General features: G+C 43.8%; 1 protein-coding gene across 1 annotated transcript in view; it reads left to right on the top strand.

Annotated features, from left to right (window-relative positions):
* Positions 1–21,256, top strand: part of LOC125457050 (clathrin light chain A-like) — a 44,405-nt gene that overhangs the window by 12,320 nt on the left and 10,829 nt on the right. Inside the window, exon 3 of the mRNA XM_048540876.2 lies at positions 7,288–7,331. Within this exon, the coding sequence (XP_048396833.1) occupies positions 7,288–7,331 (44 nt within the window). The remainder of the gene's footprint in view (positions 1–7,287; positions 7,332–21,256) is intronic.

The raw sequence follows: 21,256 nt of genomic DNA, 5'->3' as shown, positions 1-21,256 counted from the left end.
CCTTCAGAACTCTGGGGTGTAGCCCATCTAGTCCAGGTGATCTGTCCACCTACAGACCTTTCAGTTTCCCCAGCACCTTCTTCTGAGTGATGGTCTCTACACTCACCACTCGTTAGCATGACAGAGTGGCACCTTGCTATGAGGTTTACCTTTGAACTATCTGAAGTTTCTGTGTGTGCATTGTAGATGCAAATTAAGTTTGCCTCATAAAGTGAATCTTGCCCATTTTAGCCTACTAAATACTCCTTTAATAGTCTAACCTCTTTGATAATGCAAACAAATTAATGGAAGTATAGGGTCTCATTCTTTCAGTATTTGATTGTTATTAGTATCATAGAACATTTTGTCAGAAAAGGTTTCCATTGTGTCTGATGCAGATTGAAAAGAGCCATCTTGTGGTCTGTTAATTTTATCCCCAGTTATAATTTCTAAAAGCTTTCCTGCTACTCCCATTGAACTGATTGATTTGGAGTTAACAAGTTTCACCTCAAGAAGGGTGTAGTATGTTGTCCATTTTCCGGGCCTTTTATAGCCACCCTTCTATCTAGTGAGCAATAAAGACTGTGACCAGCACTGATGCAGAGATATTAATTCTCTCAACTTGGGAAATATCCCTTCTGAAACAGATCACTTATCCACTTTAAGTACTGCTAACTTTTCTAGTGAACACAATTTTTCTAATTTTATCTCATGCGGTATCCTTGTGATCTCTTCATTTACCGTGGTTTTGCACCAGAGCCATAAAAAACAGTGCAGAAAAGACCCATCGGCTCATCGAATCTTCAATGATAAAAAAGACTGCTCTAAATTTACACCACTCCCACTTCCCTGTACTTGGCCCATAACCTTCAATGTTATGACACTTCAAGTACTCATCCAAATACTTTTTAAAAGCTGTGATGTTTCCTGCCTCAACTGGCCTCCCAGTCAGTGCATTCCAGATCACCCCTTAATGGGTGAAAATCCTTTTCCTCAAACATCCTGTAAACTCCTGCCTTTCACTTTGAAATTCTGCCCCTTTGTTATTGCCCCTTTGACTTAGGGGAATGACTGTTTTCCATTCACCCTATCCATTTTAAAACATATTTGTGGGATGAGGGCATCGCTGGCTAGGCCAGCATTTATTGCCTGTCCCTCATTGCCCTTAAGAAGGTGCTGTGAGCAGTTTTCTTGAGCCGCTGCAGACCACCTGCTACAGGTTGATCCACAATGCCATTAGGGAGGGAATTTCAGGAGCTGACACACTGACAGTGAAGGAATGGTGATATATTTCCAAACTAAGGTGATGAGTGGCTCGGAGGGTACCTTGCAGGGGGTGGTGTTCCAATGTATCTGCTGCCCTTGTCTTTTGAGATGTAAGTGGCCATGGGTTTGGAAGGTGCTATCTGAGGATCTTTGGTGAATTTCTGCAGTGCCTCTTATAGACAGTACACACTGAGGCTACTGAGTGTTGGTGTTGGAGGGAAGGATGTGATGCCAATCAAACATGCTGCTTTGTCCTGGATGATGCTGATCTTCTTGAATGTTGATGGAGCTGCAGCCATCCAGGCAAATGAGGAGTATTCCACCACACTCCTGATTTGTGCCTTGCTCCTCATAATCTCACACACCTCCAACAGGTCCCCTTCAATCATCTCTGCTGTAAAGAAAACAATCCTAGCCTGTTCAATCTATCTTCATAGCTAAACAGGTCCATCCCAGGCAACATTCTGGTGAAACTCCTCTGCAACCCCTCCAGTGCAATTATATCTCTCCTCTAGTACAGAGACCAGAATTGTACACAGTACTCCAGCTGTGGCCTAACCAAAGTGTTGTGCAGCTCCAACATGACCTCCCTGGTTTTGTAATCTATGCAACGACTGATAAAAGCGAGTGTCTCAAATGCCTTCTTAACTACCCCATTAACCTGACATGCCAACTTCAGGGATCTGTGGACAAGCACCCCAAGATTCCTCTGTTCCTCTAAGTGTTCTAGTATCCTGCATTCATTGAGTACTCCCTTGTCTTGTTCCTTCTTCCAAAGTGCATTACCTCACACTTATCATATTTAAATTCCATCTGCCGTTGATCTGCCCATCTGATCAGTCTGTCTACATCCTCTTGTAAAATAAGACCTATTCCTCCCTGTCAACCATATGGCCAATCTTTGAGTCATCTACAAACTTACCTATCATCCCTCCCATGTTTTTTTCTGAATTGTTTCTATATATTACAAACAATAGGGGACCCAGCACTGATCCCTGTGGTATGCCACTGGACACCAGGCTTCACTGACACAAACAGCTTTCTCCCATCATTCTCTTTCTTCTCCAACAAAGGCAATTTTAGACCCAACTTGCCAAGTCACCCTAGATCCCATGTGCTTTTATTTTCTTTGTCAGTCTCCCATGTTGGATCTTGTCAAAGGCTTTGTTGAAATCCATGTGAAAAACATCAACTATACTATTCTCAGCTACACAACCAGTCAACTCCTTGAAAAATTAAATCAAATTTTTAGGCATGACCTCCCTCTGACAAAGCCATGCTTAATTTCCCAGAGCATACCTTGCTGCTCCAAGTGGAGGTTAATTTTCTCCATCAGAATGTTCTCCAGTAGTTTCCCTATGACCGATGTAAGACTCACTGGACATAACAAAGCCATGAATGGTTTCCATCAGCAGATGAGCTTCAGGCAGTAAGAGTTTAACAAGGTTATAGAGTGCGTGTTCTATTCCAGGGAGCCAGTTGGTGATAGATAAAATTGGTGCCATTCTGTAAACACTTCTATATTTATTGACGGAGTTATACTTTACATGGGGAAGGCGATGACATAGTAGTAATGTTACTGATTTAGTAATCCAGAGGTCAATTGCAGTTGTCTGGGGACAAGCGTTGAAATTCTACCGTAGCAGTAAATGGACTTTAAATTCAATTAATAAATGTGAATTTTCAAAGAAATGCTAATCTCAGTAATGATGACCATGAGACAATTGTTGTTAAAGTCCACCTGGTTAATTTCCCTTTTTCAGGGAAAAGTGGCTCAACAGTAGTAAAACTTATCAAGCTGGTCACATCCTAAAGGACATAGCTGCTGGACTGAGTCTGCAGCAAGTGGTGAGGGAACTAAGAAGTGGGGCAAACATACTTGACCTCGTCCTTATCTATCTGTCTGTGATAGTACAGGAATAGTAGCCACCACGAACAAAGTACTTCTGAAGACAATGTCCCACCTTCACATGGACCATATAACTAATTATATTTGTGACACTACCATCATGCTAAATGGGACAGACTTTGAACAGATCTGGCAACTCAAGATGGAGAGGCTGAAGGCCATCAGCAGCAGCAGAATTGTTCTCAAATGCAATCTGTAACTCATTGAACAATTAAACAACTCAATGGAGGAGAAAATATCCATATCATCAAAGACGGGGGAGCACCGTACATCAATGCAAAAGATAAGGCTGAAGCACAACAATCTTCAGCCAGAATTGCTAAGTAGATGATCCATCATAGCCCCATGCAGAGGTTCCCAACATCACACATGTCAGTCATCAGCTAATCCAAAGGATCCAAGTGATATTCAGAAATAGTTGAAGGCACTGGATCCTGCAAATGCTATGGGCTCTGATGATATTCTGGTGATAGTGAAGATGGGTGCTCCTGAACTTGCCACACCCCTAGACAGGCTGTTCTAGTACAGCTATAACATTGACATCCAACCAACAATGTGGCAGATTGCCCAGGTAAGTCCTACACACAAAAAAAAGGACAAATCCATTACCATTACCATCACTGAATTCCCCACTATTACTGACACTGAAGATAGCTGTGGTGTAGCAGTGCAGTGTGCAGGCTCCTGCCTGGAGCTTAACTGCTCTGCCTGCTTTCACTTGTTTCTTTCTCTTCTTTCACTTTTAAAAAATTCTTTCTTTAATCTACTTACCATCTGTGGAGAGCGAGTTTGTGCAGTGCAGAGGAAATCAATGCAGAGGAGAGTGAGCCCAGTGTAGTGGAGGTGAGTCATCGTGGGTAAGCGATTGTAACGTGGTGGAGAGTGATGTCCCCGGCATCTGTAGCGGCAGCGAGAACAGGCAGCCTGAGTGGTCGGTGGGCAGGCAGGGCCAGGTTGAGTTTGGTATGGTCTGGTGGTGAGGCCCATCATGGTCTGGCAGCGAGAACCAGTGTCGTCTGGTGGCGAGGCCTGGCATAGTCTGTTAGCGAGACCCAGCATGGTCTGGAGGTGAAGGCCTGGTGTGGAGCTGGAGGTGAGGCCTGGTGAGGCCTGGAGGCGAGGCCTGGTGCGGTCTGGAGGCAAGGCCTCGCGTGACCTGGAGATGAGGCCTGGTGCGGCCTGGAGACAAGGCCTGGTGCAATCTGGAGGTGAGGCCTGGTGCAGTCTGGAGGTGAGGCCTGGCGCGGTCTGGAGGTGAGGCCTGGCGCGGTCTGGAGGTGAGGCCTGGTGCGGTCTGGAGGCAAGGCCTGGTGCGGTTTGGAGGCGAGGCCTGGTGTGGCCTGGAGACGAGGCCTGGCGCAGTCTGGAGGTGAGGCCTGGTGTGGTCTGCTTAAAACACTGTAATGCTAAACTTTTTAAAAATGTCTTTATTTTTGTAATTTATTTCTAAGGTTTTGTACCTAGGTACTTGCACCTAAGATGTAAGCAGTGACTTTGTGAACCTTTCACTGTACTCATGTGAGTACACATGACAATAAAACTAATTCAATTTAAAGCCAACATCCTGGGTTACAATTCATCAGAAACTGAACTGACTAAACATATAAACACAGTGGCTACAAGGGAGGTCACTGGCTAAGAATACTGCAGCAGGTCACTCGCCTCAAGACACACGTCAGGAGTGTGATGGGATACTCCCCACTTGCCTGGATGAGTGTAGACCCAACAACTCTCAGAAGCTTGACACCATCCAGGACAAAGCAGCCCACTTCATTCCCATCACTTTCACATAGTCCCTCCACCATAGAGGCTCACTAGCAGCCGTGTGTACATTCTACAAGATGCACAGCAGAAATTCACCAAGGCTCCTTCAACATCATTTTTGAAGCCCACTGCCCTTGGAATGACAAGGATAGCTGGTGCATGGGAGTTCTCTGCAAGCCCTTCACCATGCTCACTTGGAAATATATCACCATTCCTTCAGTGTCACTGGATCAAAACTCTGGAACCCCTCTCTAACAGCACTGTGGGCCTACCTCCAGCAACGTGGCCTGCAGTGGTTTAAAACGGCGGCTCACCACTACCTTCTCAAGGATGACTAGGAATAGGCAATAAATACTGGCCAGCCAGCGATGCCCTCGACACACGAGTGCATTTAAAAAAGTGAAAATTTGTCATCTTTACCTGGTTTGGCCTACGTGTGCTTGCAGACCCAGTTTCAAGAGGGTAACTCCGAACTGCCCTCTGAAACTGAGTAATTCGGCATGGGCAGTATGACCTAACCAGCAACACCTGCACCCCATGGTTAAATAACTAACAACAGCATACAGCTTCTCATCATTGTTTTCTAATCTACATGTTCAGAGATGATACTGCACACCTTTGGAACAGATAGGACTTGAATCTAGGCCTCATGGCACAGAGGTAGGGGCACTACCACTGCACCATAAGAACCTAACATCCAACAACCACAGTAATGGTGCCCATTTCTTAGGAACTAAAGTCATTCCACAGTTATTGCCAACCACCTACATGCAATCAGAAACAAACATTTGCATCTATTCAGTGCCTGTCACAGACATTAGACATTTCAAAAATGCTTTACAGTCACTGAGGTACTTAGGAAATATTGTCACTGTTGTTGTGTGGGAAGCGTACCAACTAATTAGACCAAATCAACCAGCAGTGTGATAATGATCAGCTAACACTAGACAGTTATCACACTCTAATATTTTACACTTGCTTCCTGCCATTTTTCACAAGCCTATTATGATCGTGGGTCTCTGAAATATTTTTTCCTTAGTTTTCAATCTTTACAATTAGGTAACCATTCTTTTCTGCTGTACATAATATAGAAAAAGCAAAATATTGCAAATGTTCCAAATCTGAAATAAAAATAGCACATGCTGAAGAAACTCAGCACATCTGGAAGTTTCTATAGAGAAAGAGAAAAACAGTTAACATTTTAGGTCAAGTCTAACTGTTCTTCAGAACTATTTGACCATGTTCTACTTCAGAAAACCAGCTGATGCAGGATAAAACTGAATCATTCCTTGTACAGATTTATTGTTGCTTACAGAATTTGCCTCTGAATCCAACAATCACAGGGTGAGTCTGTACCTATTCAATTGTCAATTTATTTACTCTTAGGAGTTTGCACTAATCACCATGTTCTGTCATTTAAACCCAATGAATATACAATTAAAGGTCAAAGTAAACAACATTGGTAATGGGTCAATACAGTGTGGAGCTGGAGGAACACAGCAGGTCAGGTAACATCGGAGGAGCAGGAAAGTTGTCATTTCAGGTCAGGACCCTTCATCAGGACTGATGAAGGGTGTAAACCCAGAATGTCAACTTTCCTGCTCGTCTGATACTGCCTGACCTGCTGTATTTTTGCAGCTCCACACTGTATTGGCTCTGACTCCAGCATCTGAAGTTCTTGCTGTCTCCGAGCCTGGGTAATGGAATAGACCTGTGTTTGAAAAATAATCTCACAGGCACTGCAGAAAAAAATTTGGAACTGATCCCGCTCAGCTTCAGTCAGTTACCAAGCAGAGTAAATAAATGTAAACAAATATCAGGGTATAGAAACTGGGACTGAAAACAGTGGCTTTGCCTTTTTCAAACATTGGTTTTCAAACAAGCAGTGTGACAAATTATTACACGCTTTGTGTGGCAAGTGGTAAGAATACAAACTTTCCTATCTCTGATACAACTCTACTACATGGAGTAGTTGAGATGAATAATGTTGACACATCTAAGAGGGAGGTGATTAAAATTGTGCAGAAAAATTGTGCAGAAGAGGAATTGAGGATTAAGTTGATTGAGAGGGTGGCAGAAGGCTCAAATGGTGTATAAACACTGCTATGAACTGGTTGTACCAAATGACTAGTATGTTTGCTGGAATTCCGTGTGTAGTTAGTGTTAGCCATATGATGAGCTCCACCAGAATGAGCCTATGATACCAATTCACTTGGAGCAATCATTACTGATTTAGTTTGATGAAATTATTCATTATTTATTGTGTGTTTCAAATAGAAAACAGTGAAGGCAGAATTCACAGCAGCACACATTCTTTATCGACCTGTATGGGATTACTAACATTCATATGCTCCTATTGTGCTTTTCAGAGGTAATTGGCGACGTGGATGCTGTTAATAGAGACTCGTGTCAGGTAAGTTGCAATTTGCTCAGACCTTGTACCTTTTAATGATTTGAGTGCACATCAGAACAAGGAAATGGAAATTTGAAGGGTGCTCCCCTGGACTTTGTTGTGCATGGCACATTTCCATAATTTGCATTTAACTTGAAATTATTGTGAACTGCGAGGAAGATATTGTTACATTTCAAGAAGACTTGGTAAGTTTGGTGGAATAGGCAGACAATGGACGGATGACATTTAATGCAGAAAATTGTGAAGTGATCCGGTTTGATAGGAAGAAGAACATGTAGAGACAATACAAAATAAAGAGTACAATTCTAAAGGGATGCAGATGCACGGAGACCTGAGTGTTCACAGCATGGTTAATAAAGCATAGAGATTCCTGTACTCTATAAACAGAGGCATGGAGGACAAAGGCAAGGAAATTATAATAAATTTGTAAAACAAAAATTAGTCCATTCATAACTGGAGTATTGTGTCGCGGTCTGAGCAAACCCTTCAGGATGGATGAAAAGACGTTAAAGGGATTGGTTCCAGGGATGAGGAACTTCAGTTATCTAGACTGGAGAAGCTGGGACTGTTCATCTTAAAGAAGAGACATCGAGATATTCAAAATCAAGCAAGATCTTGACAGTGAAGATAAGGAGAAAACAGCTGGAGCCCCTAGTTGAAGATCAGTAACAAGAGTCATCATTTTAAAGTGAAAGGCAGGAGGTTTAGAGATAATGGGAACTGCAGATGCTGGAGAATTCCAAGATAATAAAATGTGAGGCTGGATGAACACAGCAGGCCAAGCAGCATCTCAGGAGCACAAAAGGAGGTTTAGAGGGGATTTGAGGAAAAGCTTTTTCATCGAGAAGCTGGTGGGGTCTGGAATGCACTGGCTGGGAGGGTAGTTGAGGAAGGAAAGATCACAACCTCTAAAGGTACTTGGATGTGCCCTTTAAGTGTCATAATATTCAAGGCTACGGGTCAAATACTTGAAAGTGGGACATGCGTATTCAAGAATCATCCAGCACGGAAAAAGCCTTTTGGCCCCATTCAGTCTGCACTGACTGTATGATTCTGTATTCCCTTTGGTTGAAGGATCAAGAGCAATAGGACACAGAGGGAAGGAATTACCAAAAGAAGCAACAGAAATGCAAGGAAAAAGATTTCCTCACTGTGCACGTGTAGGACCGAGAATTTACTGTCTGCCAATTTCGTGGAGGCAAGTTCAATCATGGATTTCAGAGGGAATTGAATCATTACCTTAAAAAAAAATTACAGGGCTAAGGGAAAAAAGCAGGGAGTAATACACAATAACATCCACTTCCTCCAGCTCCAACACTTACTCGTAGCAATGTGTACTATCTCCAAGATGCACTGCAGAAATTCACCAAGGGCAGCAGATACATGGGAACACCACCACCTACAAGTTCTATGCCAAGCCACTGACCATCCTGACTTGGAAATCTATTGCAGCTCCTTCACTGGGTCAAAATCCTGAAACTGCCTCCCTAAGGGCATTACGGGGATTACAAATCTACCCCCGGTGGCTTCTGACCTTCTGACTATGTCCCAATGGAGGAAAGCATGTGGGTATGGATTATAGGTTTCATGTTGTGTTTTTAATGCTGCCAGTGTTCTTTGTGTTCGAGGAAGTCAGGCTCTCATAACAATAGAGTTGACAATTATCAATCGTCAATCCATGATGTTAACAAATTTACAGTCACCTAGTCAATATTGGAAATTTGCTGATGTCATTCCACTCTTTAAGAAGGGTGGCAGAGGGAAATAAGGGAATTACAGATCAATTCTGTCAGCTGTGGTGGGGAAATTATTAGAGTCTATAGTCATTATAATCATCTCAAAAAATTTCATTTAATCTGGGAGAGTCAGCATAGATTCACAAAGGGTAGGTCCTTCTTGACCAATGTCAGAGTTTTTTTGAACAGGTGAAAAATACAGTCAACAGAGGTAAATCAATGGATATTGTTTGTATGGCCTTCCAGACTTTTCATAAAATCCCACACAAGAAGCTGTTAGCTAAAGTGGAAGGCCACAGACATGAGGGCAAATTACTAATGTGGATAGGAATTTGGTTTAGTGGTATGAAACAGATTGTTGGAATAATGGGTTAATGCTCAAATTAGCAGGATTTAACTAGTGCTGTCCCGAAGGGATCTGGGTGGGGGCCTCAATTATTCACAATATTCACTAATGACTTGGACAATGGCTTAAAATCTACCCAAATTTGCTGATGACACAAAATTGGCTAGCATTGTAGATAATATTGATGACAGCTTAAAATTATAACAGGGATATTGATTGATTGGGTGAATGGACAGAGCTATGGCAGATGGATTTAATGATAAGCAAGTGTATTTTTTGAAGGCACACCCAGTGAACATCCAATGAGATTTGAGGGTTCAGCTGCATAGCTCTTTAAAAAATCACAAATAGGTGCATAAAATAATCAAGTGGGCTAATGCAATGCTATCTAAACGTATCTAAAGGGCTGGAGTATAGGGATCTAGACGTTGTGTTGCAGTTTTATGAAACCTTAGTTAGACTCCAGAAGTTGAAGCTCTAGACTTCACTCAAGACTTGAGTCTTGCTTTACCTAATTAATAGAAAAGGGAAATAGTAAAAATGTGAAATAATGGGAGTGCTTCTATAGGAAGTTAGTTTATGTAAATTTCTGCTTCAGTATTGTAATTGACTACTTCCTACATTTAACACCAACGTGCTAGACTTGAGTACGTGGTTTATAGTTTATGGCTGGTGCTCAGTCTTAGAATATTGTGAGCAAATTGGGCATCACACCTTACATAGGATGTTTCAGCTCTGGAGGGAGTTCAACACAGGTTTACAAGGATGATACCCTGAATTTCAGAGTTTAAGTTATGCAGAGAGGTTAGACAAACTAGCCCTTTACTCTCTAGGATTTAGAAGGGTAAGGGGTGATCTAATTGAGATCTTCAGAATATTAACAGGAAAAGACAGGGTCGATAAAGATAAACTATTTCCATTGGTTGAAGAATTTAGAACCAGGAGCTGTTTTTTTTTAAATTATGGCCAGGCCATTCAGCAGAAATGTGAGAAAGCACTTCTACATGCAAAGAATATTGGAGGTTTGGAACTCTCTTCTTCAAATGGCAGTCAATTGTTAAATTTAAATCTGAGATAGACAGGTTTTTATGAAGCAAGGGTGCAAGGGATATGGGCGCAAGGCAGACATGTGGAGGCCACAGATCAGCCATGAATGGCTTACTCTTATTGCTATGTTCCTAATAGTTAAATTGGATTGTTGTGTGGTGGTTAGCAGCTTACAGACTAGATTGGGCGCATCTAGTGTCTATGGAGGGGCCAACACAGCAGTCACCAGATGTGGACACACGATGAAATTAGGTGGGGTCCCTAAAAGGGAGCATTCAGTCCTTGGTATATAGGTACTGTTAGGTGTATAGAGGTCACAGGAAGAGGTCTGTATCTGCTTAGGCAGTAGAAGGGCTTTTGGCCCTCCTGACCTCACAAGGGGGAGGAATGGAGGATAAAGGTTCCAGAAATTATTTTGAGTAGAGCTGAGCATAATCATAGAGTGTAGATGAGGCCTTTCAGCACATCATATCCATACTGCCAAAAATACACTTCTACCTACACTAGTCCCATTTTACTGCACTAGGACCATAGCCTTGAATGTTACTACACGTCAAATGCTCATTCAAATGTTTTTTGAAGTTAGTAGGCTACCTGCCTCAACTCCCCTCCCAGGCTGTGCATTCCAGAACTCCAGCATGCTCTGGGTAAAAACTTTTCCTCAAGACCCCTCCAAACTTCTTGCCTTTCACTTTAATATTATGTTCTTGGCACTTTTCGACTAAAGGGAACAGCTGCAGCTGCTTTCTATTCATAGATATTCACATTTTTTCTGATGAAGGGTCTAGACCCGAAACGTCAGCTTTTGTGCTACTAAGATGCTGCTTGGCCTGCTGTGTTCAAACAGCTCCACACTTTGTTATCTTGTTTTCTATTCACTCTGTCCATGCCATTCATAATCTTATACACTTCTACCAACCCAAGCTGATCCAGCATGTCATCATAGTTAAACTGCTCTGTCCCAAGCAATATCATGGTGAATCGTCTCTGCATCCCCTCCAGTGCAATCATATCCTCCCTGTAGTGTAGTGACCAGAAGTGCACACAGTATTCCAGTTGTGGCCTAACCAAAGTTCCATAGGGCTCCAAAATGACCTCCCTGCTCTTTTAATCAATGCCACGACTGAAAAAGGACAGTTCTGATGAAGAGTCTCAGGATTTAAAACATTAATTCTGCTTTCTCCCCACAGATGCTGCCAGATTGCCGGAAATTTCTGTTTTTAATCTTTGATTTAATAATCAATTCCTCTTGTATAAAATTATAGCATCCAATGATTCCTCTATGTTGCAGAGCTGGTCTGCCACTCTGCGGTTTCTGAAGTTCCACACATGCCAGATGGTGCTGGTGTTTGATTTCCAGTATCAGAAGTTACTGCTGTGCACAGATCTTGCAGGCCCATGTACTGAGAAAATAAATTAGAGAGAGTATAGAAAGCATCCCATTGGCCTTCTTGATTAAGTGCTGTGTCTGCATAACTTCTTGTTACTCATGCATCAGAACCAAATCACTCTACACCTCAGAATTCTGCCACCATTTTCCATTTCAATAAGACTCTGCCTTTTCATTCTTCCTGCCAAAGTGAACATCATTTTATATTCCATCTGCTAGATGTTATTAATGATGTTGTTGTTATACCAGAGACCTGGTTTAAGAAAGATGGATCTGGATGTTAAATATTCCTGGTTATAAGATGTTCGGAAGAACCAGGAAACCTTTATAAAAGAGGGAGCTAAGGAGACCATTGCAGTATTGGAGAAAGAGGATGCTTTAGAGGGTTCAAAAACAGAATTGATTTTGCTGAAGCTAAGGAACGGAAGGGTGTAATTATGTTGCATTGTGTAATCTATAGATCTCCCACTGATGAGAAGGATGTAGAGGAATGAATCTGTGAGGGAGGTGTGAATGTCATAGAGTTATAATTGGCTATAATTGGGGTACCCATGTATAGATTGGAATTTTGATGGTGTAAAGGGCAGTCAGGGATTAAATGTTGCTAGATTATGTTTGGGAGAATTCCCTACGGCATTATGCATTCAGTGTTGCAAATTAGGTGGGAAAATGGGTAAAAATAACAGGGGGACCATTTAGGGCCCAGTATCATTTTATCAAAAGTCATTGAATCATACAGCACGGAAGCAGGCCCTTCCATCCAACATATATATGCTGACTAGGTTTCCCAAATTGACCTAATCCTATTTGCCTGTGTTTATCCCATATTTTTCTGAAACTTTCCTATTCATTTACCTGCCCAAATGTCTTTTAAATGATATATGTCAAACCAGAGTAAGAATAATCAACTAGTGGAGAGCAGATTTAATTGAGTTAGTGGGAAGACATAGTGGCGATGTCCATAAGACCATAAGACATAGGAGTGGAAGTAAGGCCATTCGGCCCAACAAGTCCACTCTGCCATTTAATCATGGCTGATGGGCATTTCAACTCCACTTCCCTGCACTCTCCCCGTAGCCCTGAATTAATAATCCAGAATCCCAGGCTAATGTTCTGAGATCATGAGTTCAAATCCCACCATAATAAATCGTGAAATTTGAGTTCACTAAAATAAAAATCTGGAACACAAAGATAGACTAATGGTAAGCATTGTCAATTATTGCAAATATCCACCTAGTTCACTGATGTTCCTTTCAGGAAGGAAATCTGCTATCGTTACAAGGTCCGCCCTACATGCCACACCAGACTCACAGCAATGTGTCTGACTCTCGACTGACTTCTGAGCAATTAGCAATAGGCAATAAATAGTGGTGTAGCCAGCAATGCCCACAATTCATAAATGCGGAAAAAAAACAGAAGAAAACAGAAAGTGTTGGAGAAACCCAACAAGTTTGGCAGCATCAGTGGAGCAAAACAGAGTTAACAAACATTTCAAGTCCAGTGACCTTTTTTCAGTATTGACTCTAACTTGTCACTTCCCTTCCTCAACATCTCTGTTGTCATTTCCAGGGATAGCCTGGGCACTGATTTGCATTACAACCCCACAGACTCACAGTCCTGCTTCCTGTAAGGACTTCTAGTTCTGAAGAGGCGTCACTAGACGCATTAACTCATTTACAAAGTTAACTCTGTCTTTTTCCAAAGATGCTGCCAGACCTGCTGAGTTTCTTCAGCAATTTCAGCAAACAGAGCTGGACTGAATAGACTGGAACCAGAGTTGGTGAGAAAAACAGTAGCTGAATTATTGTATCAGTGATAATGGGAACTGCAGATGCTGGAGAATCCAAGGTAATAAAATGTGAGGCTGGATGAACACAGCAGGCCCAGCAGCATCTCAGGAGCACAAAAGCTGACGTTTTGGGCCTAGACCCTTCATCAGATGAAGGGTCTAGGCCCGAAACGTCAGCTTTTGTGCTCCTGAGATGCTGCTGGGCCTGCTGTGTTCATCCAGCCTCACATTTTATTAGCTGAATTATTGCCTGCTTTCAGAGGAAGATTTCTCCCAAAACATCAGTTTTCCTGCTCCTCTGATGCTGCATGGTTTGCTGTGTTCCTCTAGCTCCACACTGTGTTATGCAGGACAGAGCTCCCTGGATGACAAATGAAATAGAAACTAAAACTAGTTTCTGGCAGGTGTCAGGTAGTAAATACAATTGAGAAGTTGAATAATGCAAAATATGAGGCATTATAAACAAAAATCTGGCAGCTAACATAAAGGGAAATCCCAAAGTGTTCTTCTAGCACATCAATCATAAGAATGGTAAAACACACAATGAGAGAAGAGGCATGGCTGATTGTTAAGTAAATACATTGCAATTGTTCTTACCTACAAGGCAGACGCTGCCCAGGCTATGGTAACAGAGGAGGAAATTCAGTTGCTAGAATGGTTTAAAATTGATAAGGAGGATGTAATGGACAAGGTATGTGTATTTATTGTTGATAAGGCACTAGGATCAGATGAGATATTTTCAAGCATACTGAGGAAGGTAAGAGTGAAAATTGCAGACATTAGCAATAGTTGTTCAATCCTCTATGGATTTGGGCATTTTGCCAAAGGACTGGAGAATTGTGAACATTACGCTCTTGTTCAAAGAAGCGTTGTAAAGATTGGCAAAGAATTACAGACCAATTAAGTTAACTTTGGAGAGAGAGAAACTTTTGAAATAATTATTTGTGACAGAATTAAAAGTCACATGTAAAATGTGGGTTCATTTGGAAATCAGCATGAATTTGTTAAGGGAGAATTGTATCTAATTAACTGGATTTTTTTGAAGAGGCAACAGAGGGGATTCATGAGGGCAAAGCTGTTGATGGGTGATGTACATGGATTTCCAACAGGCATTGGAGCAGTGCTCCACATACATAGTTGTGATGAGAATTGAAGGCCAGTGAATAAAAGGGACAGTCACAACGTGGATACAAAATTGCCTGAGGGATGGGAAACAGAGAGTAATGGACAATGTATATTTTTTGGGCAGGAGATGGGTTTGTAGTGAAATTACCCAGCGGTTAGTATTGGGGCCCTTGCTTTCCCTGATGTATATTAAGGATTTGAATTTTGATGTGCAGGTGACAATTTCAAAATTCACACATCTCAAAAAACTTTGGAGAATTGTAAACCTTGAGGACAGTGTAGAACTTTGAAGGGGCATTGGCATCCTGTTGGAGTAGGCAGCAAGTGTCAGTTGAAACCTTTTAGTTGAAAAGCATGGAGAGATCATATTACATAAAGGGTACTCTATTCTAAATGGTGTGCAGGCGCAGAGAGACCTGGTTGTAGATAGTACTTAAGTCTTTAATGGGGGCAGGATGGTAGAGATAGCTGTTAATAAAGCGTACAAAATTCCAGGCTTCATTCGCAGAAGCATACGGTACATTTGCAGGGAGGCTATGATAAACATATATAGGACATTGGTTAGACTTCAACTGGAGAACTGTGTACAGTTCTGGGCATCACACTTTGGTAGGGATGTGAATATATTGGAGAGAGTGCAAAGGAGATTTACAGAGAACATTCCAGGGATGAGACACTTCAGTTATGAGGAAAGATTGAAGAAGTTAGACAGTTTTTCTTGGAGAAGAGAAAGCTAAGCGGAAACTTGATAGAAGTTTTCAAAATCATGAGGGGTCTAGACAGAATGGATAGAGAGAAAATGTTTCCATGTGTAAACAGATTGAGAATCAGAGGGCATGTCTCATAGGGTTGCAAAACAAGCAAACCTGGGGTGAGAATTTTTTTTTCACACTGTAAATAGAGCTTGGAATGCACTGCCTAGAAATGTGGTGGAGGCAGATTCAAGTGGGGCATTAAGGATGGCCTTGGATGATTATTTAAATAGAAAGCATGTACAGAGTTTTGGGGAAACGGCAACAGATTTGTATTAAAATGTTTGGAGTTATTGCAGAATGATGGGCTGAATCATTTCTATCTGCACCATTATCAATTATGTGATTCCGTGACAATAAGACGTGGGGAGTGAGAAGGAGCATGACTGCTCAGGATAACGTCATCTTCAATTATTTAAATGATGTGGGTGTGAGCCTTCTGCCGGTGTTAAATGTTTGAGTATGAGATGAAAGAAATGCTTCTCATTTATGAGTCTAGTCGAGAGATTGAGTGGTGAATGATGTGTTGATGAGAGCAGTGACAAAGGTTGATAGTGCACTTCGCAGGATGCGACTTTTTTTTATATACTCAGCGATGCAGTGTGGGTGTTACTGGCACAGCCAGCATTTATTTCCCTAATCACTATTATCACTAAACTGTTAATCCAGAGACCGAGAAAACATTCTGGGGACCTAGGTTTGAATCCTGCCGTGGCAGATGGTGGAACTTGAATTCAATAAAAATGTGGAATTGTAGTCCGATGATGACCATAAATCATTGACGATTGTCAGAAAAACCCATCTGGTTCATGAATGTCCTTTAGGGAAGGAAACTGTCATCCTTACCTCACCTGGTCTGCATGTGACTCCAAAATCACAGAAACATAGTTATCTCTTAACTGCCCTCTGGATGGGCAATACATGTTGGCCCAGCTGGCAATGCCATCATCCTATGAATGTATTAATAAAAACCTTTTGAGAAGGTGAGCTCTTTTCTTGAAATGCTGTAATCTGTTTGCTGTAGGTAAACCAGTTTCATTGAGGTTTGAGACTTTTAAAGCGCTTTGATACAACTGAGAGACTTTCCAGGCCATTTCAGAGGGCAGTGAAGAGTCTGGAGTCAGAGGTAGACCAGACCAGATAATGGAATGTAGATCTCTTTTGCTAAAAGACACTAGTAAACTCAGTGGAATTTTATAGTCAACAGTGGTTTCATGGTCATTGTTAGAATTTTAATTCAGGGTTTTTTTTTGAAAAATCTATTTCCACCATCTCCTCATGTGTGGAATTGAATGTAGGATCCCAAGGTTTTTAAAAGTATGACCCAGGCTACGAGTCTATCAACATTTACCAGCAGGCCATCAGCTCCCTCAGAAAATATATACACTCGCTGATCTTGACCACTTGTGTAAAGTCATCGAATGCCATGTGGTAATGGTTTCAGATTCTTCTGGCTGGACCACCACAGCTGTCTGCACCCTTTGTGTCTGAAGGACCTCTTCCTCCTGTAGATACAGAACATGCTTCTCGCTCATGGTCTCTTGTGCAGCTTTGAAAACCTGCATAAGATTCAGTGATAATGGGAACTGCAGACGCTGGAGAATCCAAGATAACGAAATGTGAGGCTGGATGAACACAGCAGGCCCAGCAGCATCTCAGGAGCACAAAAGCTGATGTTTCAGGCCTAGACCCTTCATCAGAGAGGGGGATGGGGTGAGGGTTCCGGAATAAATAGGGAGAGAGGGGGAGGCGGACCGAAGATGGAGAGAAAAGAAGATAGGTGGAGAGGAGAGTATAGGTGGGGAGGTAGGGAGGGGATAGGTCAGTCCAGGGAAGACGGACAGGTCAAGGAGGTGGGATGAGGTTAGTAGGTAGGAGATGGAGGTGCGGCTTCGGGTGGGAGGAAGGGATGGGTGAGAGGAAGAACAGATTAGGGAGGCAGAGACAGGTTGGACTGGTTTTGGGATGCAGTGGGTGGGGGGGAAGAGCTGGGCTGGTTGTGTGGTGCAGTGGGGGGAGGGGACGGACTGGGCTGGTTTTGGGATGCGGTAGGGGAACGGGAGATTTTGAAGATTGTGAAGTCCACATTGATACCATTGGGCTGCAGGGTTCCCAAGCGGAATATGAGTTGCTGTTCCTGCAACCTTCGGGTGGCATCATAGTGGCACTGCAGGAGGCCCATGATGGACATGTCATCTCAAGAATGGGAGGGGGAGTGGAAATGGTTTGCGACTGGGAGGTGCAGTTGTTTATTGTGAACTGAGCGGAGGTGTTCTGCAAAGCGGTCCCCAAGCCTCCGCTTGGTTTCCCCAATGTAGAGGAAGCCGCACCGGGTACAGGGGATGCAGTATACCACATTGGCAGATGTGCAGGTGAACCTCTGCTTAATGTGGAAAGTCATCTTGGGGCCTGGGATAGGGGTGAGGGAGGAGGTGTGGGGGCAAGTGTAGCATTTCCTGCGGTTGCAGGGGAAGGTGCCGGGTGTGGTGGGGTTGGAGGGCAGTGTGGAGCGAACAAGGGAGTCACGGAGAGAGTAGTCTCTCCGGAAAGCAGACAAGGGTGCGGATGGAAAAATGTCTTGGGTGGTGGGGTCGGATTGTAGATGGCGGAAGTGTTGGAGGATGATGCGTTGTATCCGGAGGTTGGTAGGGTGGTGTGTGAGAACGAGGGGGATTCTCTTTGGGCGGTTGTGGCGGGGCGTGAGGGATGTGTTGCGGGAAATGCGGGAGACGCGGTCAAGGGCGTTCTCGACCACTGTGGGGGGAAAGTTGCGGTCTTTGAAGAACTTGGACATCTGGGATGTGCGGGAGTGGAATGCTTCATCGTGGGAGCAGATGTGGCGGAGCCGGAGGAATTGAGAATAGGGGATGGAATTTTTGCAGGAGGGTGGGTGGGAGGAGGTGTATTCTAGGTAGCTGTGGGAGTCGGTGGGCTCGAAATAGAACATAGAACATAGAACAGTACAGCACAGAACAGGCCCTTCAGCCCACAATGTTGTGCCGACCATTGATCCTCATGGATGCACCCTCAAATTTCTGTGACCATATGCATGTCCAGCAGTCTCTTAAATGACCCCAATGACCTTGCTTCCACAACTGCTGCTGGCAACGCATTCCATGCTCTCACAACTCTCTGCGTAAAGAACCTGCCTCTGACATCCCCTCTATACTTTCCACCAACCAGCTTAAAACTATGACCCCTCGTGCTAGCCATTTCTGCCCTGGGAAATAGTCTCTGGCTATCGACTCTATCTATGCCTCTCATTATCTTGTATACCTCAATTAGGTCCCCTCTCCTCCTCCTTTTCTCCAATGAAAAGAGACCGAGCTCAGTCAACCTCTCTTCATAAGATAAGCCCTCCAGTCCAGGCAGCATCCTGGTAAACCTCCTCTGAACCCTCTCCAAAGCATCCACATCTTTCCTATAATAGGGCGCCCAGAACTGGACGCAGTATTCCAAGTGCGGTCTAACCAAAGTTTTATAGAGCTGCAACAAGATCTCACGACTCTTAAACTCAATCCCCCTGTTAATGAAAGCCAAAACACCATATGCTTTCTTAACAACCCTGTCCACTTGGGTGGCCATTTTAAGGGATCTATGTATCTGCACACCAAGATCCCTCTGTTCCTCCACGCTGCCAAGAATCCTATCCTTAATCCTGTACTCAGCTTTCAAATTCGACCTTCCAAAATGCATCACCTCGCATTTATCCAGGTTGAACTCCATCTGCCACCTCTCAGCCCATCTCTGCATCCTGTCAATGTCCCGCTGCAGCCTACAACAGCCCTCTACACTGTCAACGACACCTCCGACCTTTGTGTCGTCTGCAAACTTGCTGACCCATCCTTCAATTCCCTCGTCCAAGTCATTAATAAAAATTACAAACAGTAGAGGCCCAAGGACAGAGCCCTGTGGAACCCCACTCACCACTGACTTCCAGGCAGAATATTTTCCTTCTACTACCACTCGCTGTCTTCTGTTGGCCAGCCAATTCTGTATCCAAGCAGCTAAGTTCCCCTGTATCCCATTCCTCCTGACCTTCAGAATGAGCCTTCCATGGGGAACCTTATCAAATGCCTTACTGAAGTCCATATACACCACATCCACAGCTCGACCCTCATCAACCTTTCTAGTCACATCCTCAAAAAACTCGATAAGGTTTGTAAGGCATGACCTACCCCTCACAAAGCCGTGTTGACTGTATTTGATCAAGCCATGCTCTTCCAGATGGTCATAAATCTTATCCCTCAGAATCCTTTCTAACACCTTGCAGACGACAGACGTGAGACTTACCGGTCTATAATTGCCGGGGATTTCCCTATTTCCTTTCTTGAAGAGAGGAATTACATTTGCCTCTCTCCAGTCCTCAGGTACGACTCCAGTGGAGAGCGAGGATGCAAAGATCTTCGCAAGTGGCGAAGCAATTGCATTTCTCGCTTCCCAAAGCAGCCGAGGACAAATCTGATCCGGGCCTGGCGACTTGTCAATCTTAATGTTTGACAAAATTTTCAGCACATCAGCTTCCTCTATCTCTATCCATTCCAGCATGCACACCTGCTCTTCAAAGGTTTCATTCACTACAAAGTTGGTTTCTTTCGTAAAGACAGAAGCAAAAAACTCATTTAGGGCTTCCCCTACCTCCTCAGGCTCCACACACAAGTTCCCTATGCTATCCCTGATCGGCCCTACTCTTTCTTTGACCATTCTCTTATTCCTCACGTAGGTGTAAAATGCCTTTGTGTTTTCCCGGATTCCTTCTGCCAAGCCTTTCTCGTGCCCCCTCCTGGCTCTCCTCAGACCATTTTTGAGCTCCTTCCTTGCCTGCATGTAATCCTCTCTAGCTGAACTTGACCCTAGCTTCCTCCACCATGGACATCACTTACGAGTTGGTTGCCTGAGATTGAGACTGAGTGATCCAGGAAGGTGAGGGATGTGCTGGAGATGGCCCTGGTGAACTGAAGGTTGGGGTGGAAGGTGTTGGTGAAGTGGATGAACTGTTCGAGCTCCTCTGGGGAGCAAGAGGCGGCGCCGATACAGTCATCAATGTAACGGAGGAAGAGGTGGGGTTTGGGGCCTGTGTAGGTGCGGAAGAGGGACTGTTCCACATAACCTACAAAGAGGCAGGCATTGCTGGGGCCCATGTGGGTGCCCATGGCCACCCCCTTAGTCTGTAGGAAGTGGGAGGAATCGAAACAGAAGTTATTGAGGGTGAGGACGAGGTCGGCGAGGCAGATGAGGGTGTCGGTGGAGGGGGACTGGTTGGGCCTGCGGGACAGGAAGAAGCGGAGGGCCTTGAGGCCATCTGCATGCGGAATGCAAGTGTATAGGGACTGGACGTCCATGGTGAAAATGAGGTGTTGGGGGCCAGGGAATAGGAAGTCCCGGAGGAGGTGGAGGGCGTGGGTGGTGTCACAGACGTAGGTAGGGAGTTCCTGGACCAAAAGGGAGAAAATGGAGTCCAGATAGGTGGAGATGAGTTCAGTGGGGCAGGAGCAGGCTGAGACGATGGGTCGACCAAGGCAGGCAGATTTGTGGATTTTGGGACAGATTTGTGGATTCACGTGACCCAGGATTTCCAGCATATGCTTCAGCCACAGTGTACCTTCTGGATTGCAGCCTGGCTTTATACGGTTCTCACAAATCTTATACATTCAATCAATCAACAACGCACATAGCTCTCGCTACACACAGAAATCATGTTGGCCACTCCAAGAAGTGGCCAAGGCTTGTGTAATCAAAC

The sequence above is a fragment of the Stegostoma tigrinum genome, chromosome 1 (assembly GCF_030684315.1).
Source record: "Stegostoma tigrinum isolate sSteTig4 chromosome 1, sSteTig4.hap1, whole genome shotgun sequence".
Taxonomy (NCBI): domain Eukaryota; kingdom Metazoa; phylum Chordata; class Chondrichthyes; order Orectolobiformes; family Stegostomatidae; genus Stegostoma; species Stegostoma tigrinum.
The sequence above is the reverse complement of the archived record's forward strand: the minus strand, read 5'-3'. Positions and strand labels throughout refer to the sequence as shown.